Genomic DNA, 24,327 nt, shown 5'->3' with positions numbered 1-24,327 from the left:
TTTCTAAGTTGTTCATTTCGGCTCTACTTTTTTTTCCGCTAAATATCATTGAAAAAGGAAAGAAAACACATCAGAAACAAACCAAAACAACACAAAAGGAACAAGCCAACTAGGCTGGCTGATTATTTAGTAATGGTGATTTTCTCTTTGGGTTGTTTCTGTGTGGTAGAAGATAGGAGTTGATTTATTTCTACCAGGGGAGATAATATTGCAGTTAGTCTTATGTTAAGGGTTACCGAGGGATTTATCTAATGTTAATTTTATTAATTTACTAAACAATTCTTTCACTATTTTATAGTAATCCAGGTTAGCTATTTTTAATCAGTTTATAGTGGGAAACTCAGAGAAGTTTCAGAACAGTGAATAGATGAACTCAGATTAATTAAGAAGTTAATGATATTTGAAATCTGAGTTTAGAATGTGAAAAAAGAAGCTGAAAAATGAGTATTTTTGAAATCATACTAAAAATAATATTCTAAGAAATCAGTAGCAAGTTTAAATTTTGAAACCATATGAGGGTTTAGAATAGAATCTGACTATTAAGATTATGAAAATCGATTTGAATTCTAGTGGTTAAAAGTTGAGTTTCAAGGAAATCCTTGTTGGAATGGGAATTCAAGATACTAGAAGAAAAACTGGGTTTTATGCACAAATCAAAACCAGAACATTAATGGAAGTTTAAACAAGAGGATTGCAGTTTCAGACCATTAACTAGCAACAATATCAGTAACTAGAAGATACGAATGAAATTAAAATTCTATTAATTATTTGGAATCAATGGAAGGATAAGAGAAAAGAAGAAAACGAAGAAGGATATGAATAGTTTCGATCTGATTCTCACAGAAATAAGAGACCAAATCAAATACTCTATTCATCAAATTTGTGTGCCTCAATTATTGGTTACGTGTGTGTCTGAGCAACAAAAAGACTAAAAGCAACTCCTACACTTACTCAAAAACCTCCAGTACCTATTCCCCAAAAAAAAAAAAAAAAAAAAAAAAAAAAAAAAAGTGAAAAAAAAAAGACTTGACATACAGAAAAAGATCATAACAACAACAATTCAGCATTATCGCATATCCCAACTAAATGGGGTCGGCTACATGTATCCTTACCCTCCAATCAACTCTATTCGAGGTCATACTTGAAACAAGACCTAATACTATGCATGTCTTTCCTCACTACTTCTCCTAGGTTCATTTTAGGTCTGCCCCTAGTTCTTTTAGATCCTTTAATCAGAATCAAATCACTCATCCGTACTATTGCATCCCAAGGTCTCCATTGAACATGGCCGTGCCACCTCAAACGATTTTTTAAGAGCTTATCATGTACTAGAGCAACTGCTAAATTAGGACTAATATGGTTATCCCATATTTTATTCTTCCTAGTTTTGTCACACATCCATCTCAATATCCTCATTTCTGCTACACTTAGTTTATCTATGTGACGCTTCTTAACTGCCTAACATTCAACCCCATACATCATAACCGGTTGTACAACTGTCCTGTAGAATTTTTTTTTAAACTTTAAAGGAATGTGTTGATCACACAACACTCCGAACGCACTTCTCCACTTCATCCATCCTACTTTAATTCTTTTTGAAACATCATCTTCTATATAAAGAAAAAAAGGTCGTATCCAGTGCATAAGGCTCCCACGTTTAACAGGGTCTGGGGAGGGTAAAATGTACGCAACCTTACCTTTTTTCCAAAGAGGCTGTTTCCAGGACTTGAACCCCTTGACCAAGCGTTCAACAAGTGAACACATCACTTTGCGGTATCTCTTTCTCATCAAATTTTTCATCATTTTGTTATCTTCTTAGTATAACTAAAGTTACACACCATGCATATACTCCGTCTTTGTTCTGCTTATCTTAAAACCTCTTGATTCCAAGGTCGATCTTCATAACTCCAATTTAACGTTAATCCTTGCTTTTGTCTCATCCACCAAATCATCAACAAACATACTCCAAGGAACCTCATCGATCTTGAATGTTTTTGGTAAAATCATCCATGATTAAGTGGAAACAAATAAAGGTCAAAGTTGATCTTTGCTGTAATCCAATTGTGATTAGGAATTCACTATTTTGACCTCCCACGGTTCTCACACTATTCACCACGCCGTCATACATATCTTTAGCTATGTCCGCATAATCAAAATAGGAAAAGAAACTGAAAATGGAACTTTACTTAAATAGAACTCCATAGTAGACTGAAATTCCTAAAACCATACGTTCTTCTTCTTCTCCTCTTGGCACTGCTGCTAGTTCCCAAATACTGCATCACCACCTCTGCCTTTCAGTTCAATCATAAGCTGTCTTTCCAGCATCAACCTCTCTATTCTGCTGTAGTTTTTATCTAAATCTCCTCATTTTTATGGCTATCTAACTATTTGAACAGTTCTTATTCAAACACGAATTTGGATAGTCTCTTTGCCCTGCATTTTTACAACTAATGACACGAGCATTAAAATGCCCCTGACCCCAATCTAGTAACAGTTAGAAATTCTTAAGGAACTAGGTGTGGTGCCATCAAGATGGCCAAAGAGATTCTGACCGTCAAGAAACGGCTAAAGTTGAGTGCGCCAAATTAAAAAAAATTCTTCGGGGTAAGCTTTATGGAGAGATAGTGATGGGTTCCATGGAGAGATGGAGATGGAATAAAAGAAAGAAGAAGAGGAAGAAACCTCAAGCTCGTGATACCATATTAACTTATGAAAAACTGAATTCAATTGCATTGATTGTTCTACAATATACAAGACAAGAATTAGAGTTGGAGTAAGCCACAGAAGAAGTCCTTAGTGGACTGGGATTCCTATAGTCTGTCAATATCATTCCACAAAGGGGAAAGAGGAATGCTTGATTCTTGATCAATGGCTTCAAATGACCAGTCATTATATCCCCCAGTGTTTATGTTATAATCACTTGTAACAAGCCCAAGATCAGATAGGGAACCCATGCCTGTTGAATTCGCCGAGTTTGAGTTTGCAGCCAACGTAAGCTCATTAACAAGGTAACCTCCATTGTAGTTAGTATTAGAGCTCCCATTGTTCTCCATAATAGATAGAGATGATTGTCCCATGTTCATCATATCATTGAGAAAGCAATTTTCATTGAACTGATATTCCTGGCTAGAATTAAGTAACAATGGGGTAGGATTAGGAAACTGGTTCTGGGCATCATTGAAGTTTTGATTGAACTGAGATTCCTGGCAAGAATTAAGTATCAAGTGGGTAGGATCAGCCAACTGGTTTTGGGCATCAATGAAGTTTTGATTGAACTCAGATTCCTGGATAGAATTAAGTAAAAAGGGGTTAGGATCAGCCAACTGATTTAGGGCATCAATAAAATTTTGATTGAACTGAGATTCCTGGCTAGAATTATGTAGCAATGGGGTAGGATCAGGCAACTGGTTCTGGGAATCAATGAAGTTTTGATTAAACTGAGATTCCTGGATAGAATTAAGTAGAAAGGGGGTAGGATCAGGCAACTGGTTTTGATCATCAATTAGGTTTTGATTGAAGTGAGATTCCTGGCTAGGATTAAGTAGCAAGGGGGTAGGATCAGACAACTGGTTTAGGGCATCAATGGGATTTTGATTGAACTGAGATTCCTGGTTAGAATTAAGTAGGAATGGGGTAGGATCAGGCAACTGGTTTTGATCATCAATGAAATTTTGATGAAATTTGGTGCCCTCAGTGTACTGAGAATTCTCTTGTGTTTGTAGGGCTAGTAAGGGCTGAGGTTGCTCAAATGTTGGCATTAAAGAGCCCTGCAAATTACTTGTGCTTCCACTAGTGTAGAAAATGGAGCTTCTGTCATTGGTTCCATCTCTAATTTTAGTTGCCTTAAGCACGCGCTTGGCTGCTCTTCCTCTAATGGGTAGTTTTTCGTTTCTGAGAATGCATGGAATATCGTATTGATTTATGTTGAAGTTCGTCACTGCATTCAATCCTCTGAACTTTATGGTAGCAATATCATACGCCTTTGCTGCTTCTTCTTCTGTACCTGTGTATATATATACTCAAGATTATTAATAAACCATGTCACCCTGTCTGTTGTGCTTCTTCTCATTTTTTTCTTTTAAACACTTTTTATTCTGACAATGTCTGGAACTCACTGTAAGTGCCCAAGAAGAGTTCCTTGTCTCCTGCTATCCCCCTTCCAAGCTTGGCTGCCCATTTTCCTGGTTGATGATGCCTGTTCAAAGGGTTTGCATGAGAGAGAGAGAGAGAGAGAGAGAGAGGGATCCAGATCGTCTACGGCGCGGGCAGCCCGTCCTGCCGTGCTGCGCAGACACAAGGGGCGTGCATTGACCGCCTTAACCCTGCCCGAGCGCCTTGCCTGAGCGGGGATAAGGCTATCATTGTGCGCGGCCCTGTGTCTACGCAGCACAGGCAGGACAGGGCAGCGCGCCGTAGAAGATCTATGTTGGAGAGAGAGAGAGAGAGAGAGAGAGAGGATATAAAATACTTAGTAACCCCACGATAAATAGATCGACCCCTCGAAAAGGCGCTGCTCTTCCTGAAAATACATGAGTAACAGAAATCTAAGATGATGTAGTGAAGATTATATCGATGAACTGTAAATTATGAAGCAAAAGGATAAAAAACAAAATTTTGAGATCGAATGTATTTAAGTTGTGGTTTGTTGGGCATTTTGCAACAGTTTGTGTATAACATCTGGTGCAAATTGGATCCTCTACTGCCCGTCCTGCGCCGTGCTGCGCAGACACAGCAAGGCGCGGAATGATCGCCTTACCCCCATGCAGTCATTGTATGCCTTGCTATGTCTGTGCAGCATGGCAGGACGGGCAGCTTGACAGTAGAGGATCTGGTTTGTTTAGGAATTCTGAAATTGAAAGAATGGTTTATTATTGTTGGAGTTGGATGTGTACTATATTGTGTGGGTCCACATAATTATTATTCGGCTTGAATTTTTAATTGCGTCGGATTTTGGGTTTATTATATGTATAAGGTAAAATTGCATTTGTATGAGGATTAGGTTTTTTAGATTCCGTATATATTCTTTATGAGAAAAATTAAAACACAAATAAAGAAATAACATATTGTGAAGTGGAGAGTGGTGAAAAGAGTCTTATCTTTTTGTTTTCTTTGAATACTAAAAATCTTTGATTCTCGAGGGTGGACGTAGACATTTGTGTCGAATCACATTAAATTGCTCGTATTATGTGTAATTGTTTACTTGGTTTCTTCCTTGCGATTACGCATTTGTCCACAACAACTATGATTAATTGGATGCCAACAATTACATCAAAACAATCAGTTTGTGATTATTATACCTTCTAAGAGATGCAACAAATTCTTGTCTTGACATTTGCTCCATCTCCTCTAGTTCCATCTCATAATTACTCAACTGCAACAACATATGAACAAACAGCCATCAACCACCAAGAACAGTTAAATCATAATCAATACCCAGCATTATAGATGAAGAGAGATAATTATAATTTTCGTGCATTTATAATAAGAATATTGGGTTAACTTCCATCTTAATTGTCACTTGACATGGGCATTACTTTAATAACACCACAATTCTTGCTATATTTACTCTAGGAGAAAGTTTTCTTTCACCACGCAGTGAAGATTCACCACACCATCCTATGGTTTACAGGGTTTATTATGTTCCCCAGAATACCCTCATGTGCGCATTTGAAGACCTTCGGTGCATGAAAATGGGGATCCATTCACTCTGGCTGTAGGAAAACTTGGTCCTTTACTCTATATATAGACTGATAGAAAAACCCTAATAAAGTTAATTAGAACATTCTATTCCAAAACTAACACAGATTTTTCATGATATCAAAGCTAATTAAGCAAAGATAACATACAGGAAAATTTATTGGTGTAGATGTTCCCCAATACTTAAGAGCACCTAAATCATATGCTCTAGCCGCGTCATCTTCATCGTCGTATCCTCCTACTCAAACAAATTATTATCAGAAAAAAAAAACAAAAAATAATTAATTATGCTTTGTTAAAGTTAAATAGTACTTGTTGCAAAGATTTAGCTAGTTTTACTCACCTAAATAGACTGCAAGAGGTGATGGAAGTAACCACAGCCAGTGTCATGGTAATGGAAAAAATTAGTGACACATTCAGAAGATTATGTAGGTAATGGAAGATAACTCAACTTAAAACAAACTCTATACCTAGGCGACCTTTCCTTGATTTTCCTTGGGTTCTACTAGTGTTATCCCAAAGATGGACATCATACCTTCTTGTCACTTTGTGCCTACAATTACACGAAAACCAACAGTATATAACTTATTTCACCCTTATGAAAGGAAAGGGAAATAACATAGAAGTCACATAAGCTTAGGCTGTGTTTGGTATGCATTCTAGGTTGATTTTGCATTCTCGAACAATAAAAATAAGCCCTAAAAACAATTAGTTTTATCATCCGAGAATGTGAAATCAACATAGAATGCATTCCAAAAATGCGAAATCAACCTAGAATACATACCAAACACAACCTTAATTAAAGAGAAATCTATTGCCATGAGGGAAAAGAAGATATCCACCTTGTTACACCGCGATAAATCGATTTTTTTGGCTTGAATGTATCTATAGTCCTTGTTGGGGCTGGGTCATGAACATCATTAATACTACTTCTGATCACACCATTCAAGCCCTCAATGCTACCCATGGGAAGTGTCTGTGACTGTAAATTGTTAACACTAATTGAAGAATCAGACTCATTACTAGTGGTAGCCACCAAGTTCTGTGTTTCCTGTTGATTAGCAGTAGAGAAGATATTGTAGTCATTTTGATCATTTGCTTCAATTTGATTAAAAGTTGTATGATCTTGTGGGAATTCAGTTTCAATGACACCAAGAATGTCTGCCACCATTGGAGCTTCAGGGCCATCAACAGAATAATTGATCAAGTTCCAATCTGCAAAATAATTAGTAGTCATGAATGGCAAAGATATAGAAGAAAAAATTAGGATAAAGAAGGGAGATTATATTCACCTTGGATTTGGAATGAGGGATCAACAATATCATTCATTAACTCTGGAGAGAACTGATGAGACTGAAGTGTATGTAGATGGTTATCTAAGGTGGATTGAGGAGGAGAAAAAAGAGGGAAGGACATCCAGTTGTTTGAGTTCATTGAGCTCATCTGTGACAGGCACTAGTATTATGTCAAGATAATATGCAAAAAAAGACTAGAAATTAATGGGAAAATTTAAAATGAGAGAGAGATTTAGTAGAAATTGTGAAGGACTTGTATCTCTCTCTCTCCCTCCCCATAACGTTTTTGTGTTTTTATTTTATTTTTATAATCCAATCTCTACGTAAAGTTTACTAAACCTCCTTCACTTGTCTTGCTTAGGCTGTGTTTGGTATGCATTCTTGGTTGATTTCGCATTCTCGGAAGTTTTTATCGTTCGAGAATGCGAAATCTACCCAGAATGCATACCAAACATAGTCTTGAAATGATAAAAATAGTTGTTTTTATCATCTAAGAATTCCTAGAATGCATACCAAACACAGTCTGAGTAGATTATAATAATTGACAAATGATAGTTAAATAGTCTTAACACTTCCCCCCTCGAAGATGGCGAATCTCTAATCTTCTTAAAGTTCCCCTATGCAGCCTTCCTATATCTTATCTGGGTGTGGAAATTTTCAAAGGAAGAGCGACTAACGAAAAAGTGTTGCCTTTGGTTGACAAGTTTAAAAGGAGGTTATCTGGATGGAAAGGTAAGCTCCTTTCCATGGCAGGCAGGGTGGAATTGGTGCGCTCAGTTATGTTAAGCATTCTTATGCATAATTTTTTTCATTTATTGGTGGCCAGATTCTTGTGTGTCTCTGATGGAGAAATGGATCAAAACTTTATATGGTCTGGTGTTATTGAAACAAGGAAAGCAATCACTGTGAAGTGGGACTTGGTGTGCAAGCCAAGATCAAAAGGGGGCCTAGGTGTTCGTAGATTGAGAGATGTGAATAAGGCATTGTTATGCAAATTGGCTTGGGCTATTAAACATGAGGAGTCGATGGTTAGTATATTCTTAAGAGCCAGATTCCTTGGGGGTGATGGGTTGCCGAGACGCCAATCAATTTCTTCTTCCATTTGGCTGGGCCTTAAAAAAGTTTGGCAGGTTATTGATCAGCAGGAAAGATGGGTTGTGAGAGATGGTTCCTTGATTAAATTTTGGACAGACTGCTGGTTGGGGAGCGAATCACTCGCCTCTGTGTCTCGGTTGGGGCTGGATTTCTTTGTCGGTAAATCTGCTAAGGTTGCTGACTTATCTCTAATTCGAAGTGGTCACTCCCTCAGGTTCATTCTAAATGTCTTGAAAGAATTTTCTCGGCTATCAGGAACATCCCCTTGGCTCCTTCACCTGGTAAGGATTTATGCTGCTGGGGTTTGTCGACCTCTGGTATCTTTGATGTTTGTTTTGCTTGGGACATCATTAGGAGTAAGAATCCTAAGGTCCCTTGGTTCGAGGTGGTTTGGAATAAGGCTTTGCTTCCAAGACATTCTCTCTATGCTTGACATTTAATTTTGGAGAAGATCCCTATAGATAATGTGTTGAGATCGAAGGGTATCCATGTGGTGTCCCGGTGTGAACTGTGTGCTACAACCCTTGAATCAGCTTCTCACCTTTTCCTGGATTGTGCTTTCTTTCACCAAGTATGGAATGGATTTCTTTCATTCTTTGGGGAATTGTAGCCTGATCCAGGGTGTTTTGCTGAACTGGTGTTATGGTGGAAAAGGAAGAGTAGACAAGTGCCTATGAAGGATGCGTGGATGGCTCGGTTGGTGTTGTTGCCATTTGTCTTATGGGAGGAACGAAATCGTAGGAAATTTGATAACAAGTCAAGGTTGGTGCTTGTTTGTTCTCATTTGATCTTGGGTTCTCTCAAGGAGATTTCGGGCTCATTTAAATACCCGATCTCTTCAGTTTCTGATTTGGTGTGTGCCAGAAGGTTGGTTATCTCTTTGCTTCCTAATCCTCCCCAGATTATCAGAGAGGTTCACTGGAGCCGCCTTTTCTCAGGTTGGGTGAAATTTAATGTGGACGGGTGCTCTTTATGTAATCCGGGTAGAGTAGGAGTGGGTGGGGTTCTTCGAAATGACCAAGCTACTCCCTTTGCAGCGTTTAGTATTATCATTGGAACGGCCACTAATTATGTGGCGGAATTTTAGGTGATCTTCTAGGGTCTTTTGAGGGCGAAAGAGTTGGGGATCACTCGTCTTTGGATAGAATGCGACTTTGTCTCAATGGTTCAGGCGGTCCAGCTAAGGTATTTTCCTTGGTTTGTGAAGCAACAGTGGATTGGCTTGCAACCTTTCTTGCAAGATATTAATTGGAAAATTTCGCATTGTTACTGGAAGCCAACCCGGTGGCTGACTACCTTGCAAAGTGTGCTGCCAAGAGTGGTTCTTCTTCCCCTATTTTGTCAGTTTTCCCTTGGGTGGTTAATAATCTCTTGCTTGAAGATGCTCTAGGGAGGCCTAGATATAGATTTGAGTAAGGTGGGGTGCTCTCCTCCCCTTTGTTCTTGTCTCCATCCAGGTATGCCGAGATGTTAAATACTGTATTTTTTCTTTTCTTTTCTAATAAATTCCTTGCTGATCTTTAGCAAAAAGACTTCCCCCCTCATGGAACACATGCATCCCATTTGAGGGTGTTTCTTAGGGAGATGATGAAAAAGATCAGGAACACCTCTACAAGTTCACAACAACTACTGAAAACAAAAACAAAAAAACAAAATCCAAGTGGGTATCCAATATCAAGAATTTTTCAATTAAGGGGTCCCCAGAATATCTACTTTGAGGAATTATATAAGTGGGTTTCATTTGGTACAGCAACTAGAAAGGTGTTGACCACTTAATTGGAATCCTTACTTGTCAAAGTCCCTTTCTTTATATTTATCACTTCAGCTTCATTCATATTCTTCTTTAAAGAAAGAAATGGAAGAATAAGCAACAACTTCATGTAAAGCTTTGTTATGAAATTAAAACAATGCAGAAAGAAGCTTACCGATCTAAAAGTGAAAGTGAAGTCAACTGAGTTGAAGCAATACTTATCGATTATCTGGGTCTCTTATCCAACTGAGTTGTTACCCTGAAAACCCACGTTAAAGCAGCATCTGTAAATCTGGATTTCAAATGGGTTGAGAGAGAGAGAGAGAGAGAGAGAGAGAGAGAGAGAGAGAGAGGGAGGGAGAGAGAGAAGAAGAAGAAGAAGAAGAAGAAACACGTACAGAAGAGATTAAGATGTTGTTGGCTAGCAGATAAGGTCCCGGGTTGACGGAAGTGCTTCTCAAAAAGGAGCCAGGGTCCACGTCTCTCGCTTTCAACCTCTCAAAGGCCACAAGGCACAAGCCCTTCCCTTCGAATCTCTAAAACCCTAATTTCTAAGAAAATCCTGTTTTGTCCGAAGTAACCAGCAGCAAAGAAGAATCAATCTAGTAGTAAGTGGTGGTTCAAACGTAAGACGCCATCAAAGAAAAAATAGAAAATGAGAGAGAGAGAGAGAGAGGTGTGGGCAGTGTGCTTGGGATTGGTCTTCTGCAACCTCTGATATAGAGTCTCGTCTTGGATTTGATGCACCGTAGATATAGAGAGAGAAAGATCCTCTACTGCCACCTGCCCATCCTGCCCCGTGCTGCGTAGACACAGTAGGACGTGCAATTATTGTTTTATCCCTATTTGGGCAAGGCGCTCAACAGAGATAAAGTGATTTTGCAGGCCTTGCTGTGTCCGCGCAGCATGATGCAGACAGGCAGTCAGCAGTAGAGGATTCAAATTGGAAAGAGAGCCACGATGGTTGTAAGGATTGTTTCCTAAATTAATAATTAGTGTATATAATCTTTCTGTAATAAATGTACAGTCTATCTTGTTCATCACCTGATTGTTGCTATGGAGATTGTATCAGACATTCAGACGTAGTGGACAGTTTTACCCTCAAAGATATCGATCCAAATGGTATTTTTGATAATTATACCTCAAATCCGTATCATGTCTCAGACCTAGCTTATTAGGATCATAAATCTTTTTGCGATTTTTACCAAAAAAACAAAAATCTTTTTGAGATTTTTCACATCGGAAGAATCAATAACATGATTTGAGCTATTGATACGGTCGATATTACATAGGCTGAAGGTGACCGATATCCGATCCGATACCAAATACCATTTGTTTACTTTTCAAATGGTATTTTGGTAATTTTTTAAATTTAAAATATCATTTCACATCCTGCATATTGTTGTCCAATTTAGCGCTTATACCGCAGCTTAGGCTCCACTGATGAGTTCAGTTTCTCTGCACGTACCAACAGGTGAACGTAGATGTGAGAGTCAATCACATTTTAATTTTGTTTCCGTAAACCCCTCCTCCCCTTGTAAATGATAAAAATAGGACAGGTGGTTGGTTCTCACATGTACGTTCACCTGTTGGTACATACAGATAGTCCATTCTCCCATTAATAAGCACGTAACACGACAACAATAAGAAAAATTCCTAGTGCATGCATGATGGAATCTTTATAGTACTCATGAGATAGGTCTCAACCAAGGGCATAAAGGTAATTAAAAACTGAATTTTATTACAAATCAGAGGTAAAACTATCCAACCCGAACCAACCCTCTCCCTAGTAAGTGAAAGGAATTTTTGTATGTACTCAATCCAAATGGTCGTGGAGCCATGGAGGTGGGAAATTTTACTGCAACAAGGCGAGTAGCGAAGAAAATAGAATAATTCACTTTCCTTTTTTCTTTTGGGTTCATAATTTCACCATCAAGTAGAGATTTTTTTCCTATTTTAAAATACCGTTTAAAATCCAATTTCCTTGACTGCCGTCCGTGGCTTGATGACGTCTTCAGATGGTTGAGGGGTAAAACTGTACTTTTGATGGAGAATGTCTTACAATGCATTGCTCCGAAAGCAGAGCGGGGAAATAAAAAGGAAATTGCTTAACAAAAACAGAAAATCCATAGAAATCATTTGGGAGAGATACCCGGATGTGCTCGTGCCTCCTCGATAGATGCACCTGAGATTGTTTGGCCCGTTCACCAAGGCTGTCTATACTCTATCGTTAATATTGGGGTTTAGGGCTTTAGGTTTCAAAATACTAAAATTTATATAATAAAAAAAATTAATTTAAGGGAGAAAATGTTAGATAAATTATATTAAGGAGTTTCAAACCTATTAAGAAGAGAGATTGAACGGTCATGATTATTGGAATAGTCATGACCTTTCCAATGAATGGATTCTAATGAATGGGTTCCATTGAATGGGTTTCTTTGAAAGGGTTCCAATGAAAGGGTTTCATTGAATGAGTTTTCAATGAATGGGTGTCAATAGGTCTATATAAACCAAGGTAATTCAGCCATTCTACACAACGTTTTTTTTTGTGCTCTCTCTCTCTTTCTTGCAATCATATATTCTCTAGAATTCTAAGTTAAATTCTTTAGTGCTTTGTTGAATCTTGAAGGTGAATTTGCTTTAACCGTGTGGGAGTAAATATCTCATTTAAGACAGCGAGTACACGTTCAAAGCAGTATATAGTTTCCTTCTCCAAACAGAATTTTACCTAACAGAAAGAACGCCACTCGGTTGCGCATCGCACATCGCCCCTACGATCAGATATAAGGGTGTGCGTAATGATCATCACACCCACTAGAAAGATGGTAATATCCAGAGGTATAGCGGTCATTTCATGCGCCCTTGTGTCTGGTCGTAGAGGTGACCTGCGTTGTGCGACAGGGTGATGTTCTCTTTCCCTTAATTTAATTATGGGTTTTTTTTTTGTAAGATTTAATTATGGGTGTCATCAATGGATAGAATATTAATAAGTTGGGAAAGAGTACGCTACCTGGTTGTGTGCGGTGAGCGGCCCCTGCGATCAAACACAGGGCTGTAAGAAATGACCATCGTGCCCCATGGAAAGGTGGAAATCCCTGAGGGCATAGCGATCATTTCGCGTGACACTGCATTTGGGCATAGGGGTCGTGCGCCGCATGCAACCAGGTAGCGTTCTTTCTCCCTAATGATGATGTTTTTATTTTTATTTTTGGATAAGATTTAATTATGGGTTTCACCAATGGAAAGAGTATTAATATATTTTCCCCTTAATTAATATAGCGTTTTTGTCTTGCTAAATATACTAGATATTGATTATGGATTGGGCGTATTCTCTTGCATGATATTGATACCTGCTCGACCGTGTATCGATGGAACGTTGATCATAGACCACCCTTGCTTGCCCATTGATTCTGATCTCGCTTGCCTAGTTCTTTTCTTGGCTTGTTCACTTGCTTGTCTAGTTCCGACAATGTACAGAGCTCTTGGATCCCGCACTCTGGCGATTACCAATGAGAAAGCACTTATACACTTTCAAGCCTGAGGCCAAGACCAATGAGACCATCTCTTTGTAGGGCATGTCCCTTTTCTTAGCCCGACTATTTTTAGGATTCATGGTGACAATGAATACTATCTGAGTTTGAACTTATGTCACTTAGAAATCCATCAAGGGACAGGCCATCACCGATCACTTGGCCACACAACCCAGCTCGGCCTACGAACCGTTGATGACAGAGTTTCACGATAAAGACCTCTTGTTTGTCACTACTAAAGAGCCAAATAACTAGCAAATAAACTTCGACAGAGTCTTTAATAAATCCGAAGATGGTGTGGGGAAATGATGATTTAATTATGGGATTTACCAATAGATAGAATATTAATATGTTTTTCCCTTAATTAATATAGTCCTTATCTTTTTATCTGGTAAGTAAACTAGATATCGATACTTTTTTCCTTTTTTTTTGTTTGGGATGAAAAACAAGAAAAGTACGCGTTAAACATTAGTGAAGTGTACATAGTGTTTACATTGCCCGGCTTTAGCTTTAGCTTTAGCTAGATATCGATACTTGTTCCACCGTGTATCGATAGAACTATTACTATTAAGGGCAACTTCATCCGTAAAATGAAATTTTTAATAAAATTGAAGGTAAAACTGTTTAATATGATCCCGAGATTGATATAGATCCTGATGCCACTATTTATAACCATGAAGGAAAGGATGCATGTAGACGCTGAAAATTGCCACTCGCCCACAAAGGGATCCCTCCCCATTTTCACCTCTTTTTCTCTGTTTTCTTGATGTTTGTGCCCTCATTTGCTTCCCATCCATCCACCACTCACCCACAAAGGGATCTCTCTCCATTTTCACCTATTTTTATCTGTTTGCTTGATGTTTGTGCCCTCATTTGCTCCCCATCCATCTATTTTCATCCACCCACTCCGGTTTGTGATTTCTCAACACTTGATCCACATTTTTGGAGTTTCGAAATCATTATCTTTTTTTTTTTTTTTTTTTTTGATAACACCGGATTCATTATCCCACCTTCCATATCTTTGTATCCTCATTATTCCCTATTACACCGATATAGTGTCGTCATTCTGTCAAAATAACGAGCAATAAGCTCGTAAAATCTCTAGAGACGTCGTTACTTTACCTGAAATTTGAGTCAGAAAAACCTCATTATTCCCTATTACACCCATATCTCTGTTTTTTTTTTCTCATTGTGTTGATATCGTTTGCAGGTATACATTTCTATCTTTTTTTCTTTACATTTGGCACATTGTAGAACATTAGAGTACCTCATTTTAATGTATATAGTAGGATTTCTTTTTAAGGAGCATGTTATAACGTATTTATCTAATTTTACATTTTTCACAAGTTGCGTTCATGAGGAGATTTGGCTTCAGTAATAGATGGATTCATTGGCTTCACCAAAATTTCTTGATGGTGGTCTGGTGGGTTTCTTTAGGATTCTGAGAGGCTTTCGTAAATGCGATCTGATTTAAAAAATGAAGGTGGGCTTGGTTTATGAAAACTTTGTGATGTAAACATAGCTCTATTTTGTAAACTATGTTGGCAGATCAAGCATGAAGACTCTTCTTCTTTAAGTCTTTTCTTTAAAGCAAGATTTGATAACAAAGTTGGTTCCTTCAAGAAATCTTATAAAGCTTCTTTGGTCTGGCCTGGAATCCGAATCAGGAACATTTAGGATTTCGTATCCTAGAAGGAGAGATGGATTGTTGGTAATGGAGAAAAAAAAATTAACTTTTAGAAAAATACATGGTGAGCTCCTCAATTATAGAATCCTCGGGTATGGATGAATCCCTCTTTTAGAATTCTAATTTCAGAGTACGGAATTTTCCTCAGTCTTTTTTTTTTATTTTTTAATAAAAGATATGGAATGGAGCAATGAAGATCAATCTTCCCAATTGAGATATAGAGGATTTTTGTGTTTGGACTTTGGAGTCCTTTCTTCCCTCTCCTACTCGTATCTTTTCGGTATCGCCTGCTTGGAGTAAATCTGGAAAAGGAACCCCAAGGTTCTTTGGTTCTCTTCCATTTGGAATCATTCTCTATTAATTTTAAAAACTACCCATCACAATCGTTAAAATTGCAGTTTACCATGTGGCGGGTTGAGATTGTGCGCAGCAGGATGGCCGCTCAAACCTAGGCCGCAAACGAGCCAAATCCTAATTAGGAGAGTTGATCTCATGACCTCTTAATTGCAAGGTGAAGGTCTTTGCCAACTGGGCTACCACTTGAGGTTAAAAATCCCTAATTTTGTAACACAAGCATGAGAATGAGCTAATTCTCTTTGTGAAACTTTCACTCTTATAAGAGAAAAGCAAAGAAAGTCACGACTACAAGTAACTTCAACATGGTAAGAGAAATCATCCATGATAGAGATTAAACTCCAGTTGCAACCAAACAATTTTTCGAAGAAAATGTCAGAAACTTCTATTTATATTTCTTAGATGGTAATAAATCTCATATTTCACCATCCCATAGCTCCTCGAGGCTCTTATATGGACTGCATGTTTCATGGACCACAAATTCTCCTCGTAGAAGTCTTTTCTGCACACATTCCAGACAAAAACACATACACAAGCATTAGCCCTTTAACATTATATATTATATAGGTGCAACTTGTTGTCACCAAAGTAGTGAACTAAGAGGTTGTAACCATCTTTTTGTCCTTTGCCAAAGTAAAGGTTATGATTTTTTTTTTCATCAACCTTGGTAACAAGAAGATTTTTCTCATATATATATGGGAGAAAGAACGCCACCCAATCCTGTGTTGTGGTGTGTACCTGCTCCCAGACACAGCTGGGCACGAAATGACCGCCCTGTCCACATGGAAAGGTAGGGGTGTGCCGGTCATTTTGCACCAAACTGTTTCTGGGCACAGGTACACGCCACAACACACGATCAGGTGGCATTCCTTTTCCCTATTTGTTGTGCCTAGGTGTATACCTGCGCCCAGACACAGATCGGCGCAAAAAGACCAACACTACCCCCTAGAAAGGTGGAAAGGATCAGGGGCAGCGCCGGTCTTTTCACGCCGGGCTGTGTCTAGGCTGCCCCCTGGAAAGGTGGAAAGGACCAGGGACTTTCACGCCGGGCTGTGTTTGGGCGTAGGTACCCGTCTAGGCACAACACCGGTTAGCGTTCTATTTCCCTCCTATATATATATATAAAGGAGGTACCCAGTGCACGAAGCTCCCGCCACTGCGGGGTCTGGGGAGGGTCATAATGTATGCAGCCTTACCCGCGCTTTCACAGAGAGGCTGATGATGTAATATTGTCTTTTACCTGATGAATTTTGGAGAACTCGGAGAAGAGATCTTGAGGAATGCACCAGTCAAATAAACTAATGTTCTCCTTGAGTCTAGACTCATTTACACTCTTTGGGAGGACGCTATGACCATTTTGAATACCCCATCGGAGAGCTACTTGTGCAGGTGATTTGTTAAGTTTCTCAGCAATCTCAATAATTGTAGGTTCCTTCAAGGTCTCACCTTTAAGCCAAGACCCTGGAGACCCTAAAGGAGAATAGGCCTGCCAGAAAATTACGTCTAACAATGTAAGTATTCATTCAAACAAACCATTCAAAATCCATATGTAAAGCTTTGCTACTCATCTGTACAAGGAAGAACACACTACTCGACAACACCCCCTATATCTTATCAAGTGATTTGAATCAAGTCTAAATTTACCGACAGATGAATGCCTGTAGACTTGCATAAGTTGTGTAAGGAAGGCTGTTGCCATCCTGGATGGCATTCCACCTGGTTCACAGATGGTGGCACCTTCGCGTATCCGAGTAGTTTTTCCAGCTTCTTAGTTGAGAAGTTGCTCACTCCAATAGCCCTTGCTTGCCCTGATGCAAACAAGCCCTCCATAGCACTCCATGTCTCTGGAAGACACAGTGGAACCATGACTTCTGGATTAAACCCACTTGAGCCAGGCTTCGTCCGAAATGGCCAATGCATCTATAACACAAATGAGCTACATACATATAAGCATAAAAATGGAATGGTTACCCAAAGTCCAAGTGCTAGTGGGCTGTCTAGTAGATATAGAAACTAGTGCTCAAGAACTTCAATTTTCACTCATACATGCTGAAACTTCAGTACAGAGAATTAATGTTTGTAGCAAAATAAACATTTCAATCTACTCAAAAAAGACTAAAGGAATACATGAAAGTATGAAATTGAAAAGCATACGAGATATAGGTCGACATAGTCTAGTTGCAGGTCTTCTAATGTCTTGCTCAGTCCCTTGGAGACATCCTCTGGCGCATGGTCATTGCACCTGTATAAGTAGGAAATGAACAGAACTTCCCTTCAATTCATGGATATATAGTGTACCTAAAAGCTTCTGCTTCATAATACTGATTCTTGGATGACATAATTCTCCCAATTTTTAAGTTATCTACTTAATGCTAGCCATAAATAGTTTCCATCAAAGCAGAAGCAGAGTAGATAATGTACTTAATCAATCATAGATTAAGGAATCAAAATAGTTTACCATAGCTTGGATGTGATCCAAATCTCACTACGCTTCACTACTCCGGTGGAGAATAGTTCCTTCAAAGCCATCCCAATCTGCAAGGCAATAAATGGATATGGAAGATGTATAATCAGGGTAGCATCTCTAAATTCATAAAGATAACACAAAGATCATAGGCATTACCTCCTTTTCGTTGCCGTAGACACGTGCACAATCAATATGTCTATAACCAGCCTGCATATTTTCAATCCAAACATTGGCAGTTGAACATTAAGATGGAAAGATGAAATCTTGGGAAAAGTACTAATAAGCCCACTTCTCACACATTCAGATAATCAAGAAATGGTCATCACTCATCAGTCTATTTATCAAGTTATTGAACTTTGATATCCAAATCAACAACTAAATATAGGATCAATTAAAATTTAGATGACCATGAGAACACCTCAAACTCACTTGCTGTGATTATTTCAGCATTAAGGAATTGAAGTTTAACACTACATCTGGAATACAGTTAGATCATATTATATTTTTGTAATAAAGGATCCCAACTGAGTTTTAAGGGAGGAAATCTCTAGCCCTTTTAAGGATCTCTCTGTCTCATCCTGCATTTACAAACTAAGTGGGAATTATATTGTTCAACTAGTAAGAACAAATTTAAGGAAACTTCTTGCTTCTATGGAATAGTGATCCAGGTACTCCTCTTCTACCCCGTTGATCATATGCACATTGAAGCCTACATCATACTTCTGTGTGTGTGTGTGTGTGTGTGGAGACAGAAGAAAAGGGAAGGAAGGAATGAACCTTGACAGCAGCAATGACTGCCTCTCCAACGACACCAGGGGCAGCTTTCCAAGTGCCCAATCCGACGGACGGTATCTTGGCTCCCGTGTTTAGTTCGAAATATGAGGGTCCATACATTGACCCCTTGTCATTTTCCATCTTCTTCTTCTATACAAAACAGAACAAACACACATTCATGGAAGATGAAATATAATATACCATGACCACCACAAGCAATAAAAATAGAGGAGAATTATTCAGGGATACGATATACCTTTTGAACTAAGAGCTGGTTAGTTTAGAGAAAAGGGGGGGTGGGGAGAGAGATAATTTAAGGCTACAACCACTTTTTCAGCTCTTAAATAAGAATCTCTAACTTTTCCCAGCTGACTTTTTTATGTTTCCTTAGGTCTAGGATTCATTGAGGGCCCTATGGAGGAGGCATTTTTGTTTCTTTCATTGATTGTCATACCTGGGTTACCTAGCTTTATATGATGCACCACAAGAGTGAGGTCTTCATCTGCTTTCAATTTTTTCACATTTTTGTTCCCACCCAGTTCAACGCAAAAATACAAATTCTCTGTAGTGATAATGGAAGGAGTATAAGGATGGTGTGTTCCAACACTTTTGATAACGTTTGAGAAGTCTTCTCAGCGGAGGAGTCTTCATGTGAGTGATTCTGTGAGTTTGAACTTGTTACACTTACAGCTGTGAGGTCTAGTGTTGAATCTGAATTTCGCGCCATGTCACATGGCATTTGTAAGTTAATGTGACTTCAAAGACTATTGAAAGACTTGGTTATTCATGCTTCCTTGCCTATGATGCTTTACTGCAATAATAAATCTGCTATCAGTATTGCTCACAACCTAGTCCAGCATGATCCCACAAAGCATGTGGAGATTGACCATTATTTAATCAAAGAGAAGTTGGAAGAGGGATTGATTAGCACTCCGTTTGTTAAAAGTCTGGAAACCAGTTAGCTGATGTTTTTACTAAGTGGTAAAATAGTAAATTGTTTCATCCTCTTGTGTGCAAGTTGGGCATATGCAATATCTATGCATCAACTTAAGGGGGAATGTTGTAATATGGGTACAAGGGTAGAACTGTCAATAGAGGTAATTCTTTCTTGTGACCATTCTAGAATATTCTCTTTTCTATTTATAAATAAAATTGTTTGTCTCATTAGATACAAGTCATAATCTTTCCCCCAAATCATCTCATCTCTTTTTGGCACTAACTTTTGTTGGACATCTTTCAAACTGATCGAAAGCAACAAGGCCCCTATTTCATAGTAAACCTCTCCAGAGACGCCTGACTTTGTATTCCCACAGATCTCCATTGAAGCCACCATTTTTATCACCACAAAACTCCTACATTTACTTCTCTTATAGGCTAAAATCTCTTTCTTTTTTTTGGACGTGTAATATTTTGTTTATTGAAAAGACAAACCCCCAAAGGGCTTACACCACAAGAAAAGGACAAAAAGACTCTCTAGTGCTCAAGCATCCATAACCCAGCAGACTCCTAAATCACATCAGCTAATAGGGTTAAGGAATCGTCAGCATAGATAACCGCTACTTGCCCATCAATCTGAAGTTCTGAGGAGAGTCCTAAAACCTCTTGCTATTCATGACTGGAAGGGTTACAATACGGTTTCAAAAATTGGGAATCGACCAATTCGGATTGGAATTTGCCAAATTCGACATGGCCAATTTATGCCAAGAAACCTTAGAATTGCCGAGTTTTCAGATCTGAAGGCCGATTTTAGGGTTTTGGAACCGATTCCAGATTAGTATCGGAAGGGACCGATTTGATCCCTGATTCTGTATTTTGAGATGGTGGATAACAGGAATGATGAAACGTGCTTCTCCTTCCATCATCAAGAAGCTTCTTCATATTCTCTTTCTTAGTTATCGGTGTGAACTGGCCAGGGAAGACCGTATTAGATCTTAGCTTCCTTCACATTAATCTACCATACTAAAAGAATTCTAGAAGTTCACATCCAACCTGGCTTAAAACAAAAAACAGGGCAACCCTGTGCACGAGGCTCCTGCCACTGCAGGGTCTAAGAAGGGTCATAATATACGAATAATTATCACCTTGAATTCGCGGGCACCTCCAATTCCTCCAATTCTTCTAATAGGGGGGAGTGGATCCCACCTTGGGCAATGTTTTCCGACAGGGAGTAGGGTGTTCATTTCCGCCCCCATGTGAAGAATTGGAGGAATTGGAGGGGGCAGCGAATTGGAGGGGATAACGATTCCATAATATACCCAGTCTTACCCTTGCTTTCACAGAGAGATTGTTTCTAGACTCGAACCCGTGACCACTTGATCACAACGGAGCAACCTTTACTATTGCACAAAGGCCCGCCCTCTAACCTGGCTTGTGGCAGAGAATAGGACAAGAGTATGGAGAAGCAGAGAAGAATTATTCAATCTTTTAGCTGTCATTGATGATAACAACAACAAAATCAGATAATTTTCAACACGGGACCAAGCATCTCAACCAAACTTAAAATTTCTAAACATTGTGTATGTAAAGCAAAATTTTAAAATTTCTAAAAATTGTGTATATAAAGCAAAATTTTAAAGAGTGTTTACAGTTAGGCTTTGTTCTCCCTGCGCAATTGCTTATTAAGTAGCAATTTTTTTTGGGCAGAGAGAGAGAGAGAGAGAGAGAGTACCTGGAGATTGCTCTGAAACACTATTTACCGAAGATATGAACTGGACCTGATCGAACAATAGCAATGAGAACAGGGGTAAGGCAACGCCAGGTCTTATCATATAAGGAGAGAAAAAAGCTGGAGAGGAGCTTTATTTGTCGGAACAGAGTAGATGAGGTGGCTCCATTCTTTCCACATTCTCTCAAATCTGCTATGAAGTCTCCATTTTATTTTCTTCCGTCTCTGATTCACTTGACTCTTTCTCCCATTTTTTGAAACTCCTAAAAACTCGCGCCAAAAATACAAATCCCCTGAAAATTCGAAATTATTAGACCGTTAAATTTAGGAAAGACTCCTATTAATCCTCCAATATGTTTTCATTTTTATAAGGAAATTTTTTTTTTGAATCACGCGACCTTTATAAGTGACCCGTCACCCACCTCATTGTGCCATGACTCGACTTGTCTTTTAGAAAAAACTGGTGACTCGCCCTTGTTATTCCCTGTCAAAACAAGTCACATTTTTTTATTTTGTAATGCAATAAATATGTATAAATTAGTAAAAATTCAGAAGAAAAAAATATGGGAAAACTAGGGGAAAAATCAAAGAATCATAATAGATCATTGCATTTTGAGTTCACCATTGAACGAGAAGGGAGTCGAAGAGTTGAGGGTTTCTTATTGTTTTAGAATATAGATTTACTATTTTACTCAACTCAGCTTCTAAGTGAATTGGTTTTATGGTTTTCTAAAAATCAACAATATTTGTCGAATTTGTCATGACTTGAGTAAAATTACCAAGTTGGATTTGACTTGGATGATTTATGACCCAATCTCCATTTTTTTACCATGACCTAGTGTACACGACGTTTGACGAGGTTTTCCAAAATTTTGACTCGACTCGGACGACTCACTCCAATCAAAACCTAATTTTCCAACTATGTTTTATAGAAGTATAGACCATGCGACCAAGTTGAGATCTCTTGCCCTTATATAAATTAATAGAATAATAATATTTTATCTCAAATAGAAGTAGTATTTTAAATATGGGGAACTTTTCCCCCCAAAAACAAAAAAGATGAAACTTCTCCCCCCCCCCCCCCCCCACCCCTTTCCCTTTTTGTTGGGTTTCTTCCTTATGCTCTTGAACCCCTCAGTGCGCTCCGGCATGTCAATCTTGCGAACAATAAGTTCTATGGGAGCTTGCCCCTTGGCTTGTTTAATGTGCAGGGACTCCAAAGTTTGATTCTTTACGGAAATGCTTTATCTGGGTCTATTCCTCCTGATATTGGCAAGCTTAGTTACCTTCAGACCTTAGATTTGTCGCAGAATTTTTTGAATGGGTCGTTACCCTCTTCGTTAATTCAGTGCAAGAGATTGAGATTCCTCGATTTCAGCCAAAACAATTTCACTGGTTCTTTGCCATCTGGGTTTGGTACTGCTCTGGAAAAACTCAATCTTTCATTCAATAAGTTGAGCGGTTCCATTCCTAGAGACATAGGTAATCTCTCGAGCTTGCAAGGAACTGTTGATCTGTCTCATAATTTGTTCAGTGGTTCAGTCCCATCCAGCCTTGGGAATCTTCCAGAGAAGGTTTACATCGATCTTTCTTACAACAATCTAAGCGGCCCGATACCTCAGAGTGGTGCTCTCGTGAACAGAGGACCTACGGCCTTCATTGGGAACCTAGGTCTCTCTGGACCTCCATTAAAGGACCCCTGTTCTTCAGACATTGCTGGTGCCGGTGGTCCATCTTCTTTTCCCTTCATACCCAACAATAACCCCTCTACTAAGATCGGAAAAAGCAGAGGACTGAGTAAGAATACTGTAACGACATCCGGAAAGGCGACATTGTCCGTGTTGCAGCTGCTGCTGCTGGAGGAGAGAACATCCTCTTACTCCCATCCCACGGCAAGTTTTGGCTCAACGGTAGCAGGGACTCCAGAGACAATGATCGAGGTAGTTGAGGACAAAGCAATCCATTTTGTAGGCATGTGGACGAAGCGCTCAACACTGGGAATATTGTCTTTGCATCACCCCATCCTTTCACTAGCACCAGCCGATCATGAGTAAATCACAACTGTGGTTGGCAGCCAAAGATTAGAACGCCGGCGACTGAATCGAGAGCTAGAGGATTGTCTGTCGTTGGGGGGGGTGGGGGGGGAGAGGGGGGAAGAAGGAGAGAAAAGGGTGAAGGAAAGAATAAAATTACAAAAAGCAAAAAAGGGGGGGGGGGGGGGGGGGGGAAGTTTGTAAACCGTGTACGAAACCTTTCCCTTTAAACATTGCTACTATTTATAAATAGAGTGGGTGGTAGCAGAACGTACGAACCCCCAACCTAATTCACTTATCTTTAATTGTAACCGTAGATTTAGTAAAAGATTAATATATACCGTTATTTGAATTTTCAGAGACACTGGTTCTCGGCTGTTATGGTAAAACATTTTAAAGGGATCTAACTGTACCTGATAAGAGAAAGAAGGCGGCGACGAGCCACCGACGACTCTTCCCCAGTGTAGAGAAGGTTGAATGAAATGTGAAACTGGATTGATTGATTTCCAATAAATTACGTGCAAAAACAAGAAATGGCGACTAAGACTCTGGGGGATGAGATTGTCGAAAACAACATTAAAGAAGGGGTGGGATTATATCAGTCCATTGAAAGAAAATTAACTGCCTAAAGTTGAAGAAGATGGAAAGAATTGGAAGAGGTGGGGAGCAAGAAATTAGAAATCAAGCTCCAGGACCATTTCTGTAACGATAGAGCTTGACAAAGACGTGGACAGCGGTGACGAAGCCGATGACGCAGAGGGGAGTGATCTTCAAGCTCGGGGTGTCGTTCGTGTAAAACCTCAACATGGTTGCTTCTACTTTCGCCAACACCAAACCCATCGGATCTGCCTTCTCCACCACCGCTGAGCCTCTGCCGGATGCAGTTGCTGCCACAGAACTGCACGGGGCCATAATACCCGACTGGGACGCTGGAGAAGAGTGGGGGGGGGGGGGGGAGGAAAGAGGGATATGGAGAGGCG

At 39.2% G+C, this 24,327-nt stretch overlaps 4 protein-coding genes across 5 annotated transcripts; 2 read left to right on the top strand and 2 right to left on the bottom strand.

The window, feature by feature from the left end:
- Positions 1–2,810: 2,810 nt before the first annotated feature.
- On the bottom strand, positions 2,811–7,026 carry LOC122642312 (AP2-like ethylene-responsive transcription factor PLT1). The gene is made up of 9 exons (XM_043835752.1): positions 6,990–7,026; positions 6,540–6,912; positions 6,168–6,250; positions 6,041–6,049; positions 5,847–5,935; positions 5,298–5,371; positions 4,469–4,519; positions 4,116–4,195; positions 2,811–4,003 (listed from the first exon to the last, which is right to left on the bottom strand). The coding sequence occupies exons 1-9, from the start codon at positions 7,024–7,026 to the stop codon at positions 2,811–2,813; spliced, it is 1,989 nt and encodes a 662-aa protein (XP_043691687.1).
- A 690-nt stretch (positions 7,027–7,716) lies between these two features.
- On the top strand, positions 7,717–9,174 carry LOC122642311. The gene is made up of 4 exons (XM_043835751.1): positions 7,717–7,724; positions 7,819–8,020; positions 8,123–8,404; positions 8,698–9,174. The coding sequence occupies exons 1-4, from the start codon at positions 7,717–7,719 to the stop codon at positions 9,172–9,174; spliced, it is 969 nt and encodes a 322-aa protein (XP_043691686.1).
- A 6,551-nt stretch (positions 9,175–15,725) lies between these two features.
- Positions 15,726–21,376, bottom strand: LOC122641666 (NADPH-dependent aldo-keto reductase, chloroplastic-like). Of its 2 annotated transcripts, XM_043834953.1 has the most exons (8): positions 21,323–21,376; positions 18,653–18,802; positions 18,032–18,082; positions 17,867–17,943; positions 17,563–17,650; positions 17,053–17,328; positions 16,649–16,894; positions 15,726–15,910 (listed from the first exon to the last, which is right to left on the bottom strand). In XM_043834953.1, the coding sequence occupies exons 2-8, from the start codon at positions 18,788–18,790 to the stop codon at positions 15,824–15,826; spliced, it is 963 nt and encodes a 320-aa protein (XP_043690888.1). In that variant the 5' UTR covers positions 18,791–18,802; positions 21,323–21,376; the 3' UTR covers positions 15,726–15,823. The 2 variants fall into 2 exon arrangements, with proteins under 2 accessions (XP_043690888.1, XP_043690889.1); XM_043834954.1 differs by lacking the exons at positions 18,653–18,802; positions 21,323–21,376 and having other exon boundaries at positions 17,867–17,951; positions 18,032–18,070.
- LOC122642310 (receptor protein kinase-like protein ZAR1) lies at positions 19,717–23,368 on the top strand. The gene is made up of 2 exons (XM_043835750.1): positions 19,717–19,746; positions 22,526–23,368. The coding sequence occupies exons 1-2, from the start codon at positions 19,717–19,719 to the stop codon at positions 23,366–23,368; spliced, it is 873 nt and encodes a 290-aa protein (XP_043691685.1).
- Positions 23,369–24,327: the final 959 nt, after the last annotated feature.

The sequence above is a fragment of the Telopea speciosissima genome, chromosome 10 (genome assembly GCF_018873765.1).
Source record: "Telopea speciosissima isolate NSW1024214 ecotype Mountain lineage chromosome 10, Tspe_v1, whole genome shotgun sequence".
In the NCBI taxonomy this organism is placed as follows: domain Eukaryota; kingdom Viridiplantae; phylum Streptophyta; class Magnoliopsida; order Proteales; family Proteaceae; genus Telopea; species Telopea speciosissima.
This window is presented reverse-complemented; position numbering and strand designations above follow the sequence as displayed.